Raw genomic sequence first — 14,562 nt, 5'->3', positions numbered from 1 at the left:
AAACTGAATATACAATTGAAAGCACTATGCAGAAGATTCATGTGAAAAATTAAAATCTTGGATAAGTCTAAGATAACTCTAAGGAAAACACAGGAAATGCAAGCAACAGTAAAAATTTTAGTCCCAAGAGGTCAAATTGAATAAAGGAAACCTCTGCTTCCAAAATACTGGCTATAGGAGATCAAGATCAGATTAAATATACAAGAAGCTTTTCAGCTCAGCTCCAATGCTATGTCCATTTTTACATTGCTAACATAATTGTTTTGCAAAGTTCTCTTTTGCTTTTAAATTGACAAAATGGGATTTGGGAGACTATATATAATTCTCTAATGATCCTGCTAAAAAGACTAGATAAATAAATTTGTTTTGAAAAATGAGCAGCTGTCCAAAAATGCACTCGTTCCTTGAAGCTATCACTATGTAGTTTGTTCATGTTTTCAGTCAAATCTTGAAAGAAAATTGTGTTATTAGCCCAAAAAGATAATTGTTACATATAAACAAAGTCTTGTCACTGACCTTGTATGGGCTACATTTGGTCTTGTGTGTAAGAATTCAAGTGAAGAACCTGAGAGTAAAAGCTCGGTGAGTAGCTGGAAGGGGGCCAGCCATAGCCCTTGAGCACTGATTGATTTGACTTGGAGCAGCTCATTTGCTGAAGGATATTTCCTGCCTTGGAACATCAGTATCTCCTGTAGTTTGTGGCCACGTTGTTTTATCCTCTCCTTTCTCAGATTCTGTACTGCATTCAAAAGCACAGTGCATAAAGTTAACATCATTTTTGAACCTCTTGTTGATGTAGGCAATACAGGGTCGATCTGTCACCCAGCAAGACCGGGATTTACGTGTTGACTTAGGATTTCGAGGAATGCCAATGACAGAAGAGCAGCGACGACAGTTTAGTCCAGGTCCACGCACAACTATGTTTCGTATTCCAGAGTTTAAATGGTCTCCCATGCACCAGAGGCTCCTGACAGACTTGCTTTTTGCACTAGAAACAGATGTACATGTTTGGAGAAGGTGGGTTGTTGTTTCTCCTTTAACTCCTGATTTGTGTTTCCATCAATAAGGAAAAATTTGGCATGTTGGACAGTGGATGCTACTGGGATGGTGGGGAAGAAAAGAGCTGGGGTTAGTTGAAGTGCCCTTCTGTATCTTCTACCTTGTCTTTTTGCCCCTTCCCAGCCCGTAACAGCTCAGTTTCACAGGTAGTAATTCCTGTTTTCTTGAGGCATTGTATAAATCCTGCATACCTAAACAAACTGAGCTGCTCTTTCAGTTTTTATTTAGTATTAGAATCTACTTCCCCTGTTCTAGACAGGATGACTTCTGCTAATGGCCATTTTCTTAACTGATCAATTAAAACACAGCTTCTCTACCTGCAAGCTGTATAAATAAAACCCCATTCCTATTACATCTTCTAAGGAAACACTCTATTGACAAATTTTCTTTTGCATGCCAGCTTGGTGATGATGTAATAATTTATAACAGCAATGTTATTTCCTAGGGGTTTTGTACATTTTGTACATGTTAATAGGGGTACTCTAACATAAATACAGTACAATAAAGACAATTTACTCTAATTTCCACTACAGAATGATTCATTTTCACAAAACTTGAGCATAGTTTTATCAAAGGAGCAATTTATATTACATTTAATTCCCAAGTTGATGAACTGTTCTGTGATACACACTTGGAAATAGACAATTTTGATGTTTTTCTTTTGGCCAAGTATGTGGGAGGGGGTTGTATTTTGTGTTCAGATAATGCTTGAAGGTTAAAGTTCAGATTATATATTTTCAGTTGAAGCCTTGAATTTTTGTTTGCTGGCTGACAAAAAATGTTGCTTTGGGGAAAGACCATACTTACAGACAGAGTTTTCCTCAGTATTTTCACACAGGGGTTTTATGTTTTTGCGCAGTGATTGTTTCATGGGACAATTGCTCACCAGTTAGGAGTTTCTAATCTTACAAGCATCTGTGGCTTCTGCAGCTGTCATTAATGCTATATTTATTATCAGTTAGTAAGTTTAATATTAAATCAATGTATGGCCATGTTATCAAGTTTCTCCTTTAAAACAGTAGCAGGTGTTATCATTAGGTGTTACCAAGGGTGCTTCAAATGGCACTGGTGCAGCATGGTGAACTCTTAAATAGTTGCTTTCATGCTGCAGAAGCAACTCCACTGCTTTCAGCAGAACTGCGTGTGAAGTGAAGTACTGATTGATGGGAATAAAAGGTTAGAAGATGTTGTTCTCAGCTGAGTATTTGAATGTAATCCTGTGCAAAAAGAGACAGCAATCAATTTGTTCATTAGACTAGTCTTGTTGATATTTTTAGACAATTTACATGCAAAGCTTTGTAGACCAGACTTTTCCTTTTTATCAAAGAAACATTCACAGTATGGTTGCAAAGAATGTGTTTATCTAAAATTTATTTTAATTGTTTGTTTTTAATCTATCCTTTCTTCTGTTCTTGCAGTCACTCCACGAAGTCTGTGATGGACTTTGTCAATAGCAATGAAAATATTATTTTTGTACACAACACAATACACCTCATTTCCCAGATGGTAGACAATATTATCATTGCTTGTGGAGGAATTTTACCATTGCTGTCAGCAGCCACATCCCCAACTGTAAGTACAATATTTCCACCCAGTGGTCATATTAGAAATTGTTGTTAATATTGCAAACCAGTATTTGCAGTTGACTTTTCTTCTTTAAGGACTCCTGCCCCCTTTCTGCTAATTCCTTCAAAAAATTTATATTTATAATCAAACAGTTACACTTTGATATACAGAGTGTTCATAACATTTTGCATTTGAAATGTTAATTTTATCAGAGTAGTAGTACTTAGTAAGAATAATATTTCATAGTAATTTAATATTTCATTTACAGGGATGACCATGAGGATAATGATTCCTGTAACAAAGTGGCATGCTTTATGATGTCTACTTATTGATAGTCATAAACCTTTTTTGCATGGCCACTGTTAGCTTGCATGCCAAATGATACCACAAGTCATCCCCTATCTAGTCTGTTTACTTCTTCCTTCTGTAGGTCCTTTCCCCCTCTTTTTTTTTTAATCTTGTATTGAAAATAACTGATTTTTTTATCCACTCAAATATTCTTAGTAAGTTGTAAGTTCTTAACAGATTAAAGCTCAGGAAGGCAGAGTATTTTCACTAAAAAGGGAAGAATATTTTATAAATATTGCATTATTGGCAAGAGTAATTACATTTTCAAATGTGATGCCTTGTCTGTACACTTAATGTCTGTGACTATTTCTTTCATACTAAATGTTTTCTTGAGCATCCTGTAAAAATTATTTGTAGTTAATATCGGTCTTTGAAAGAGGAGACAATGAGACCCAGAGGGGACAAAGAGCTCCTCTGAAACAATGAGGGTAGTAGGCACTGGAGACTGCAAATGTAGTTTGCAGTAAAAGCTCAAATCTTTGGTCTAGCCATTCAGCAATTGAGATTACTTTACTTTTTCTTTACTGTTACTTCTAGTTAAAAAACCTTTCTTTGCAGATTTTATTTGAAAGGTATGAATGTATGGGCTGGCAATTTGCTAAACATTAATAGGATTTTCAGGCAGGCAATTAATGTTAAAATGCTGTCTCTTTACTATTTTCACTGTGTTAACTGGAAAAATATTTGCTATAAGCAAAAGTGAAACACTACAATTATTGTCTGTAATCACAAGAATAACATAAAGGTCCTGATTTTGCAAATGCTTCATTGTAAATATTGACAAGTATGAGCGAGTACACACTGAGCCATCTTGAAACACAGGCTGCACTATCATGCCTTGAAGTAAAGGACATTGGGGGATATTTTTTTAAAGCAAACATTTTAGGCATCATTTGAAAATGATGGTGTTTTGACATCTTTTATATAAAAATATAAAATAGGCACAAAATTAATTAGGCTGCAGTTCCATTGAATGCTCTTTGTGGATTTTAGCTCTTGTCCTGGTTTATGATACTGCAGAGCCATTCTACGGAATAATAATTTTGAGGTTCACCATTTCCCTCTATTTATTTTGGAAAACATATGTATGTGTGTGTGTGTCTGTGTAGATAGTTACCTGACACAGCTTTAATTACTACACATCCATTTGTTAAAATATTGTGTGTCAATACTGCCTTGCTCAATAGCAGTGATTTTCATGCACTGATACAAAAGACTGCATTTTCAAATTTCAGTATTATGCACACATTTCTCCACTATATGGGGACTGTGTGTATTTCTTGAATACTTAATTTTGCCATCTGTCTGGGTCAATAAAATAAAAATAAATTGTAAAATAAAGCAATTCACTAAAAGTTGGGTAGCCGACATCAAATTGAACGAATCCTACTATGTGAAATTAAAAAAAAAAAAAAAAAGATTCTTCCTGCCTATTCAACTCCATTCCTGTTCCTCAATGTCCATCCATAAACATTAAAAGGAAGGTGGATTTATTCATCACGGTGACTGATACAAAGAGTGCAGTACATCCTCCCTCCTTAGAGCAGGTGCTCTCCCTCACTCTTGTTCTGAATCACTGTTTCGAAGGAGCAGATGCCCTGCTGTTCATCAGACCACTTGTGAATATCCATCATATGATGAATGAAGAGTTTTCATACTGATTCTCAGGCTTCTAATACTTGTGCATCCTTGAGCTGCTGTGGAGAAGTGGATGGATTGCTGGTTCAGAATATATTTCTTCTCAATCGTGAAAGGGCAAAGTAGGCCACTGCAAGCAATTGGTTACAAAAGGCTGTCTCACCCTCCTCCTTCCAGAAGTTGCTAATGGGAAGAGAGAAGAAGTTTGAAACTAGACGATTTATATGACATCTCCACTGCATAAGAAGACTTATATCAGGCCTGCTACTGGCCGCTTTCTGCCAGAGTAGTTCTTAAGGGGGAAAGGGCCTTTAGGCTTTTTCCCTCACTGATTCAAAGACTCACAGAATCATAGAATGGTTGTTGCTGGAAAGGGGGCACAGGAGGTCACCTGGTCCAACACCCGTGCTCAAGCATGGCCACTTACAGCCAGTTTCCCAGGACTGTGTTCAGACAGCTTTTGACTGTCTCTGAGGATGGAGACTCCATCACCTCCCTGAGCAACCTGTGCCTGTGCTCAGTCAGCCTCACCATGGAAAAGTGTTTCTTGATTTCCATGTGGAACCTACTGTGTTATAATTAATTACATTAATGAATAGCGTTTTATCCACAAGGTACAGAGTTGAAATTTTGGGTTGCATCTCCTGAATCCCTTCCAACCCCAACCATTCTGTTAGTCTGTGTAGTTCTGTAATTGAAACTGGGCATGGTATTAGAAATCTGCTCAAGCTGTATTGCACTACTCTTCCAAAAGGAAGCTGTTCACAGGCTACATAAGCTGCCTCACTGGGTCAGCCCAAGGGCCCGTCTCCTTTAGCATTCTGCCACCAACAGTGACTGTTTGCAGCTTACATCAGAATGCAGAAGTCTGAACAAGCATATTGATTGCTCCGATAACACTCCCTTTCAGCATTTAGGATTTTAACAACTAGAGAGGGTGTTTGGGCTGTCATATTTAATAACCACTGAAGAATTTATCCTACCAGACTTCATCTAATCTTTTTTGAAGCTACTTACACTTGTAGCTTCCATGATATCCTATGGCATTGAGCCTGACAAAGCAATTATATAACCTTCAAAGCACTTCTTGTCTTTGTTTTTTTTAAGCCTGCTTAAATGCATAAAGTTACTGTGCTGTACTGTTTATGCTATGAGAAGAGTGGTTAATCATGTCTTTATTCAGTTCCATATCCTTTATGATTTTGTAGGATTGAGTCATATCTCCTGGCATGCCTGTTTGAATCCATACCATCTTCATCTTGTTTACTCACTGATCCTCCATATCTCTGTTCTGTGGAGCTTTTCTGGGGTGTCAAAGCTCTCACATTTTGTAGATCCTGTAGAATATATATATTCAATTTATCAACAAGTGTGAGCTCATTTTACTTAATTTATTCCTTCTTCACTTTCCTGAATGGTGATGCTCCAATAGTCCCACTGAAGGTCTTTTGGGGCCCATAGTGAAATTTTAAAGTAGTAGTTCTTATTTCCTCCTAGTATATTTTATTTGTTCCATAGGTCATGTGTTTACATCTGTTTATAAAAATTAATTTACTTTTTGGTCTGGAATAATGAAATATGAAAGCAAAAAAAATTATAGAACAGACAGTAAAGGTCATTGCACCCTTTGTCTTCAGGATTATTGAAACAGGGATGGAATTTGTGGAGGGATTAGGGTAAATCTAAGTATTCACTTGAAGTACTTATGTGTGGCCTAGATTTCTAGATAATGGAGATCTATTCACCAGAAGCAAATGATTCAGCTATCTCTGATGTAGACATCTACCAGATCCCTGTAGAGTCCGGCTGCCGTGGCTGTTAACCTGGAGCTCAATCCAGTCTCTTATTATGAGATAGCTTACTTGTTTTCTAATGGAGAAAAGAAGAAGCACACGGTTCCTTTTTCAGTTGTCTTACAGTCCTGCTTGTGCACAGTTCCTTGATTTCAGTGAATCAGTCAGACTTCAAGCAAATCTGAGTTCATCCTGGGCTCATTCTTAAACAGTCTTAAATTCTGCTGCAAAACTCTCTGCTCAACAATCTAATACAGAGTTAGTTGCTCTTAATGTGCCATTGCCTCTGATTTTTATAAAGCACCTATTTCTCATTAGTAGAACAGAGCAATTGCAGTTTTGGTTTGTTGTTTTTTTTTTTTTTTTTTTTGTTTTGTGCAACAGATTCTGTATTGTGTTCCTTCCCTTGCTAAAAAAAAGCAGTACTGTCACAGTTTCCTTAAAAAGATGAACGTTTGAAAAATTTCAGAAAGACATTTTTCCTTTGCATAGTTCAGATTTTGAGTGAAATGGCAATTCTTCTGGGCTGGGTGGAAGATTACTGCATGACTCCTTGCCTGCTGTAGAGCAGGCAATCTTAATTATGGAATTGCCTCACTATGGAATTCTTGTAATAGGAATCTGCCTTTTATCTTGTAGGGCTTCTTTTTTGTTTTGTTTTTGGTCTGGTTTGGGGTTTTTTCATTTGTTTGTTTGGTTTTTTTTCTGTTTTGGGGTTTTTTTAATCCAGGCTAGGATGATCTGAATAGAAAACTTTAAATATGAATAGAAAAAAAAAAAAAAAAAAAAAAAAAAAGAAAATAAAAAATGCATTTGTGGTGTAAATAAACCACTCAATAAGCCACTCTGTGGGTAACTCAAGAGTGCAGAGAAGGTTATATGTTTGTATGGCATACAGGGCAAAGTTTATTGTAATTCACAATAATGTATTCCCACAATTTTCAATATTTCACTCAATTTCCATTCTACACTACATCTGTCCCAGGGTCTGTACACGGACTTGCTTCAAATGATGATGTTTTTAAAGTTATTAAAATGTTGTGGAAGTGTGAAAAACAGGACCTGTAAAGGGAAAAGGTTTGCAAAAGAAGCTTTCTGTTAATAGAAGCTGGTTTACAGATAACACATTTTGTGTAAAAGCTAGCAGTTGGAAGTAATCACTGCATGCTACAAGGATAGCTGCTGTGACAAGGGCTTGAGGACACTGAGCAAGGCAAAAGAAATTTGAGGAGTTTAAATATATGTTACAATTCAGAACAAATTTCCAGACCCCTTGCAATGAGTTTGTTTTTCCACTTATTCTAAGGAGTCTGTAATTCAGCTTCTTACTTGAAGAATTCAAAACATCAGCTCTCAGATTGTCATCTGAGGGCTTCTGGTGTTATATGAACTGTCCACAAAACTCCAAAAAACATTTAATGATGGCCTCATTTGGTCTGTGCCTTAAAAGCTGAGATGTATGACCTGTGTAAAGTGTTAGCATTATCGTGTTCAGGACTTGTGTGATTCCACAGGTTCTGTGTGGTCTATAACAATTCTGAGAATCAAAAGTGGTAAAACTGATACGCAGATTGTCAGCTAGTAATTGAGAGATGATAGCCACAGGTTAATTCTCGAGCTGCATCCAACTATGAAAAGACAAAGACACTTTTAAAAACTGGTTGAGTGTGGTATTTTCTGTCCTGATAGGAAAGAAAACAGTTCGTTTCAGCCTGTTTTTCTTTTTGTTAGATTAGGTTTTTCTACTGTCTAAATCATAACAATGGTAACTGACATGCTCAGAAGTTTCTTTCTATTTTTAAAACAGAACCAACGAAAACTTAAGAATTAGTTCCTAGCCCACTGTGATAATAGAGAAAGTGGTTCTACCTAAAACTAAACCATAAAAATTTAACACACATATTTAATTGTGAATGATGAAATATGAATGCCAACTCAGACTGAGTGGCTTAGTAAATCTTGGTTTTTTTTTTCCTGTGGTTCAAAAGCATTGTCATATCTAGTTTGATACTGGTTTAGGTTGAAGAAATCACACCCAGTATAACATTATAATGAGCTATCCTGTAGCATATCCAGAGACCTGCTTGCTTTTTGTAATTTATATTTGTTTTTTCCAAGCATTTTAAGCATATTTTCCTCCTCATAAAAGGATCAACTACTTTATTACATTTCAGTTGAATGGCTTGTTGTAAAATGCTAATATCTATATAATTAGTTAAAATATTACTTTGTTTTACATTGCTTCATAATATTATTCTGTGTACTACATAAAAGATGTACATTGGTTTGGAAGAATCAGTGTTTACGTGAATTCCATAACAATGCAAGATTTAAAGTTTTCCTTGTGCATAGCTATCTTTGACAAGTCTTTATTTTCAAATGTTCATGCTGAGCTTAAATGTTTTGCTGTTTTAAATATAAATTAAACAAATGTATAATTCCAAGATATTAATTTGTTTCAATTTGCCTTGTATTTTTAGTTAACTTAAATAATTTTCTTTTTCTTTTATTGTTGTGATCTGTTGTCTGTTTTGTCTGTTGCATGTCCAGGGTTCTAAGGTTAGTATTGCTGCTGTAAGTTTCAGTTTTTTGCATTTTAAAAAAAATACCTTTCTTTTTGATCATTTGATATTTTGTCTTTTTTAAACTATTATTGTTCTTACTATTATTTTCCTATATCATACAGTAGGATGTGAATAGGAATATATTAGGTGCAGTAATTAACTTTTCTTATCATACTTCCCTTGAGTACCTAATGCATTGCCAGTTATGGTGCTTGCTGTTAGCTCCTGGCCTGAATGTAGTTGGGTCTGTGAGCTAATTTAAGTTATAAATGCAGTTGTCAGTAGAGAAACTCTTTATGTCCTGAGCATGTTCATTGTATGGGAGGCTTGCCATTGCTCTTAAATTACACTGAGTAGTCATGGAAGGGTGATAAGTTCACTTTTCAATGGGTTTTAGAGACACCACTATCTAAAATATTGGTGATATTAGAAGGCAGCTTGATCAATAATGGAATATATTTTTAACACTATTACAGTACCAGTGTGCTGTATTTAACAGGTAGAAGTGATGGTAAATTTGGTGCAAGAAAACTGTCAGTCATTTTTTTCCTCCAGGTAGCAGAATTTTAGGGAGATATGTAAAAAATAAAAGATTCTTTTTAATTCAAAGTTTGCGAAAATCTTGCTAAAATGCACTAAAGTCTTATATTAAGTGAATTTACTACATAACTTTCAAAAATAAAAAAGCAATAGATATTCTGAGAGGTTTAAGACTATGATTGGCACAATACAGTTGAAACTTGATAAAAATCAACATCAGGCAGTCAATCAGCTGCAAGTGAGCCTGATGTTATTTCAAGCATGAGTTCAAAGTTCAAGTTTCCATAACCACATACGAGTTTTTCTAGCAGACCGTTATGGCTATAGATTTTTGCAAATATATTTTCTTTGGGTGAATGCTTTCAAAAACTCTTCTTCCAGTCTGTTATAAAAAACCAAGCAACCTATTTTTCCAAAAGTAGGAACACAGCACAAACTAAACAGGGGAGCCCTGGCTAAAGAAGAGAGGAGATAGGCTGAAAATCTTTCTTCTGAGAGTTGTCATTTTACTCTTTTTCTAATATTATTGGGCAGTTCAGACAGATGGCAGCCCTTCCCAAATCACTCATGTAACCGACACGCTACATCCTTAAGAGAAATTAAATGAAGGGCGATCTATCATTATGGTGACACATGGCACTTTGTATCTTTCATCTTTCAAAACAATTGTTTCCTTAATACTGTTTGGAGCAGTTTGCACTTTTATAATTTTGGATGTAAAAGTATTCTTAGAAGTAAGCCATGAGTGAGGCTAATAATGTTTTAGGAGTATGGAAATAAAGGAATTTTTGGTTTTCTGTATTTTTTATTTCCTTTGGAAGGAAATGACATTAAGAGCACAATATATATATTTTTTTATAAATACTTTTAAGCAAATTAATAAAAGTAGAGCAGCACAATGAAAAGTACTTTTCAGAGGGCCCAAACTGTGTGCTCTAAAAGTCTTGCAACTGGAAAGCTTGTTGACAATCAGTAAGAATCAGCCATCTGTAAACAAATTTTAAAATAGTATTTAGGCATATAATTCTGGATGTGGACAAGTATCACATATTCCTGTTTTCAATTTGGCTAGCTCCAGAGGTAAAAGTGTTTAAACTGATAAAATTTTTTTTTGATTAAGCTGACTGTTTCCTCATTTACCTGCGCTGTTAAATACCTTCTGAAGGCATTTGAAAACATGACTTTCGACATCTAAGTGTCTTTTTGGAGAAAAACATTTTAGCTTTCAGAAATATTGACCTCATTCAGAAATTTTCTGTGGATTCCCACTAAGGAGAGTCCAACACTACATTAGGAAAGAAACAGCAGCTCTCTGGGGCACGTGGGCCGCATGCCATGTCACTTGTCACATTTTTACTTTCCCTCTGTTGTTGTCATGAGGCAGCAAACATAATTGGAGAATTGGACTCTGTCAGGATTCTATATGCTGTAAACATTCCAGGGAAAATCGATTCATGGAAACAGAGTACAAAACTGTATGTTTTTTCCCACTCCATTCCTCACATTTGCTTGTTTATCTAAAGAAACATTAAAAAGTAAAAGCTATACACAGAGTTCTTTAGCCTTTCAGCTGTTACTTGTTTGTGTAGCTTATGGAAGAATGTAAGAATATGTTGCACCCTTTTACACCATGCATTGTTTTACTATATGCCCATACTTTGTCTTTTTGTAGTTGCTAATAACTTTCTCATTTATATTAGACTTTTTCTCATCTATTTCAGCATGTAAATGTAAATAATTTTCTCACTCTTCATGCTGTCTTCGAATTTCACTCACAGCTTATGTTAATGGTGTTAGTAGGAGATTTTTAAATAACTTTCAATCTATCTGTCATTAAGCATAACAATTTAGATTTCTATGTGTATGTGCTGTCTTTATATTTCAGTTGTGTTCAAACTCTTTAATTCAATTATCTCCTTTTAAAGACTGAATTGGAAAATATTGAAGTGACACAAGGAATGTCGGCAGAGACAGCAGTAACGTTTCTCAGCCGTCTGATGGCAATGGTTGATGTACTAGTATTTGCCAGTTCTCTAAATTTCAGTGAGATTGAAGCTGAAAAAAACATGTCTTCTGGAGGTCTAATGCGACAGTGCCTAAGGCTTGGTAAGTCAACAGACAGAATGTATTAAATAGTTACTTACAGATCAATGAGTTGCAATGGATCGAATAGTGACGCATGTAGGAAAGGACCTTGGAGGTAGAGTTTGATGCGATAAAATTAAAATCCCATTTATTATTGATTTGATACATTTTTAAGGCTGATTCAATTTAGTCATAAGAAATACATGTCTGAAAATGTTCTTCCTTATATATTTCAAGTTGTATATATTCAGGGAGAATAAAAGTATAAATATAAGGCAGTAAACAGATGGTTTTTTTTTTTCTTAAAACTGCTTTGCCACCTCCATGTTGCAGGTTTTCTTATCCAAGCCTTGATGGATTTGTAGGACTCTTTATAGGCTATGTAAGACAAAAAGAATGAGATACTTGTGCAGACACTGTAGACCTCAATATATTTTGCAACAGTATGGTATTTATCTTCACTGTTTACTATTATTCATACCACTTATTATATTACTGATAATTTTACTGTTCCTGGTATAAAACTTGTGGGTCATTCTCAGTTACAATTTTCTTAAATCAACTTTTCAATTACTGCCTATTAGTATTGAGTGCTAATTGATATTCTAAATATTATATTGAGAAAATATGCTGATTTGTGGCATTTTCATTTCTTCTTTTAGTTTGTTGTGTGGCTGTGAGGAACTGCTTAGAATGCCGGCAAAGGCAAAGAGAGAGAGTAAACAAGACATCATTAATTGGCGGTAAAACTCAAGATGCTCTTCAGGGTGTAACTGCATCAGCAGCAACCAAGGTAACGGAGCCTTCAGTAACCAACAGCAATGGTGATAAGTCTGAAACACGGCTTTTTAGGATCAGAAAGTAATTGAAATTCTTCTCAAATATCTGGCAAAAGCTTAGGTCTTTCCTGTTAACTTGTCTATAGTAAAGTGTGTGAGGAGGCTTATTTGAAACATGAAAACTTTGATGCAGAAGTATGACTGGAGCAATTCTAACCGGCTTTTTCACTCTTGCTTGACCTATTTGAAGGACCAAGTCCCCTTACTCACTTCTGTTATATACACCTGCATAGATTTTTTAGTCCATCAGGATACTTTGCAGTTTTGATGAAATTCTGGAGTTGAATCTCTGTTGGTGGAATATCTGAGTTCCAATAGCTTCAACAGACCTCTGAATGCATATTAGACATCAGTATTTACTATCTGCTTTTAGGAGTGAGTTTTATTGAATATTCAGTTACAGCATAGTTTTTCCAGCGTCATTAATTCATTATTCTTTTTTTTTTTTTAAACTTTTTCACAGCTTTAAAACTTCGTGGATTCAGAAATTAAAATCTGAAAAAATTTGGTAGAGCCCATGATTAAAATACAAGTACTTGCATAATGTAAAGGATCCCTTCTTTTTTTCTATCATATTTTCATTACTAAATTCAGTGATTTTTCTTCTCTAAAGACTTTTTCAAATAGCCATTACAAAGTTAGGTCCTTTCACAATATTATTTCATTAAATCTCACAGAGACATTACATTTTTCAATAGTGCCACATTTAATGCAAAGAAAATCACTATAAGTAGACACTTAGGTGTTCAGGCCTCACATTTAATACAGTTTATTTTTTAAAGGAAGCATACTATTCTATGTTTTTTTAATAGTAGCAATTATTTTATAAGTAGCCTGTAATAAGTCTCAGTGCAATTAACATTTTTTTTTATATTTCTGTTCAGCATTTTCAAATGTAACATGCATATTAGAATTAATTTATTGTTTTTGTGTGATGCAACAAATCTGTACCCAATCTGAAACAAACTTTTGTGTGCAAATTATTGTCTTAACTCTGTCTAGAGATACAGTTCCAAGCTACTGCAAAGATGTAACAATTTATATCTAAATAATTAGTATTAAGATAGTAATTCAAAACATCACTTTATTTCTAGAGCCCGTGTCTGAGGATTATGTGGGAAGCGTGTTGGTAGTAACATATCATCTAAAATTGATGTAATAGCTAAAAAATTATGGCAAATTAAGGTTGTAACAGAAATGCTTCGATATTTTGAGGGAACAAAAAAATCTCACTACTTTTTATTTTTAGACTCCCCTTGAAAATGTCCCTGGAAATCTTTCTCCTATAAAAGACCCTGACAGGCTTCTTCAGGATGTTGATATTAATCGTCTACGAGCAGTTGTTTTTCGTGATGTGGTGAGTAATATGTGCTGTAATTCTTTCTTCTGCAAAATCATCACTTATGTTTTGAAAGAGGTTTTGATTGTACGCAAATTAAAAATATCCTTTGTGTGTCGCACTTCATATATTTTCTGCAAACCATCTGCTTGTGGCTTTGTAACTACCAGCCACCTTCTGCACTAAAAAATTATATTGATTAAGCTATTTGAGATTAGTAGTTAACTGTGTTTAACACTCAGCCTTAATCTTGTACTAGCCAAATAATCACAGCCAAGATAAATCAGTTAAGAGTTATATTGATTAAAATCATATTACTAAAGGTGTCAGCTATTTGTCCAACCAGAGTAGGAGGAACAATTAGTATATATGTTACAGAAATGCAGCAAATTGGTTTGTAAACACAGTTCTCACTTCTGCTGAACATATTTATGTATGTAAACATATATAAAAATGTTTTTCTGCAATGGTTTTCAGCACAAAACTGCACCACAATGTGCTTGTTTTTGAATGTAGTACAATAGGAATTATTACTGTATAGCTGCAAGTACATATGTTACGTTTAAACTTCTCTGACCTGAGTTCACAGTGGTGCCACTTTGCCATCTTCTGTCCCCTATTCTTTTCTTAACTAATGAAGAAAAGAATACAAGAAAACATGTTTCTGGAACTTCTATGAAAGAAATTAATAAGAGAATTTCTAGTTATTTTAAGAACTGCAAAAACATGCAGCCAGGGATATGTAATAATGTAATATGTAATAATACATATACATGTAGAATTGTAATGTA

General features: G+C 34.8%; 1 protein-coding gene across 9 annotated transcripts in view; it reads left to right on the top strand.

Moving 5' to 3' along the window:
- Positions 1 to 14,562, top strand: part of NBEA (neurobeachin) — a 388,857-nt gene that overhangs the window by 70,696 nt on the left and 303,599 nt on the right. For 7 of the 9 annotated variants that reach the window (XM_017731324.1, XM_017731321.1, XM_017731323.1 and 4 more), the window contains exons 22-27: positions 800 to 1,017; positions 2,478 to 2,631; positions 8,955 to 8,978; positions 11,434 to 11,614; positions 12,256 to 12,386; positions 13,682 to 13,789. In XM_017731324.1, coding sequence (XP_017586813.1) covers positions 800 to 1,017; positions 2,478 to 2,631; positions 8,955 to 8,978; positions 11,434 to 11,614; positions 12,256 to 12,386; positions 13,682 to 13,789 — 816 coding nt within the window. The remainder of the gene's footprint in view (positions 1 to 799; positions 1,018 to 2,477; positions 2,632 to 8,954; positions 8,979 to 11,433; positions 11,615 to 12,255; positions 12,387 to 13,681; positions 13,790 to 14,562) is intronic. The other 2 variants (XM_017731325.1, XM_017731319.1) reach the window with 1 other exon arrangement.

The sequence above is a fragment of the Corvus brachyrhynchos genome, unplaced genomic scaffold (assembly GCF_000691975.1).
Source record: "Corvus brachyrhynchos isolate BGI_N302 unplaced genomic scaffold, ASM69197v1 scaffold103, whole genome shotgun sequence".
In the NCBI taxonomy this organism is placed as follows: domain Eukaryota; kingdom Metazoa; phylum Chordata; class Aves; order Passeriformes; family Corvidae; genus Corvus; species Corvus brachyrhynchos.
This window is presented reverse-complemented; position numbering and strand designations above follow the sequence as displayed.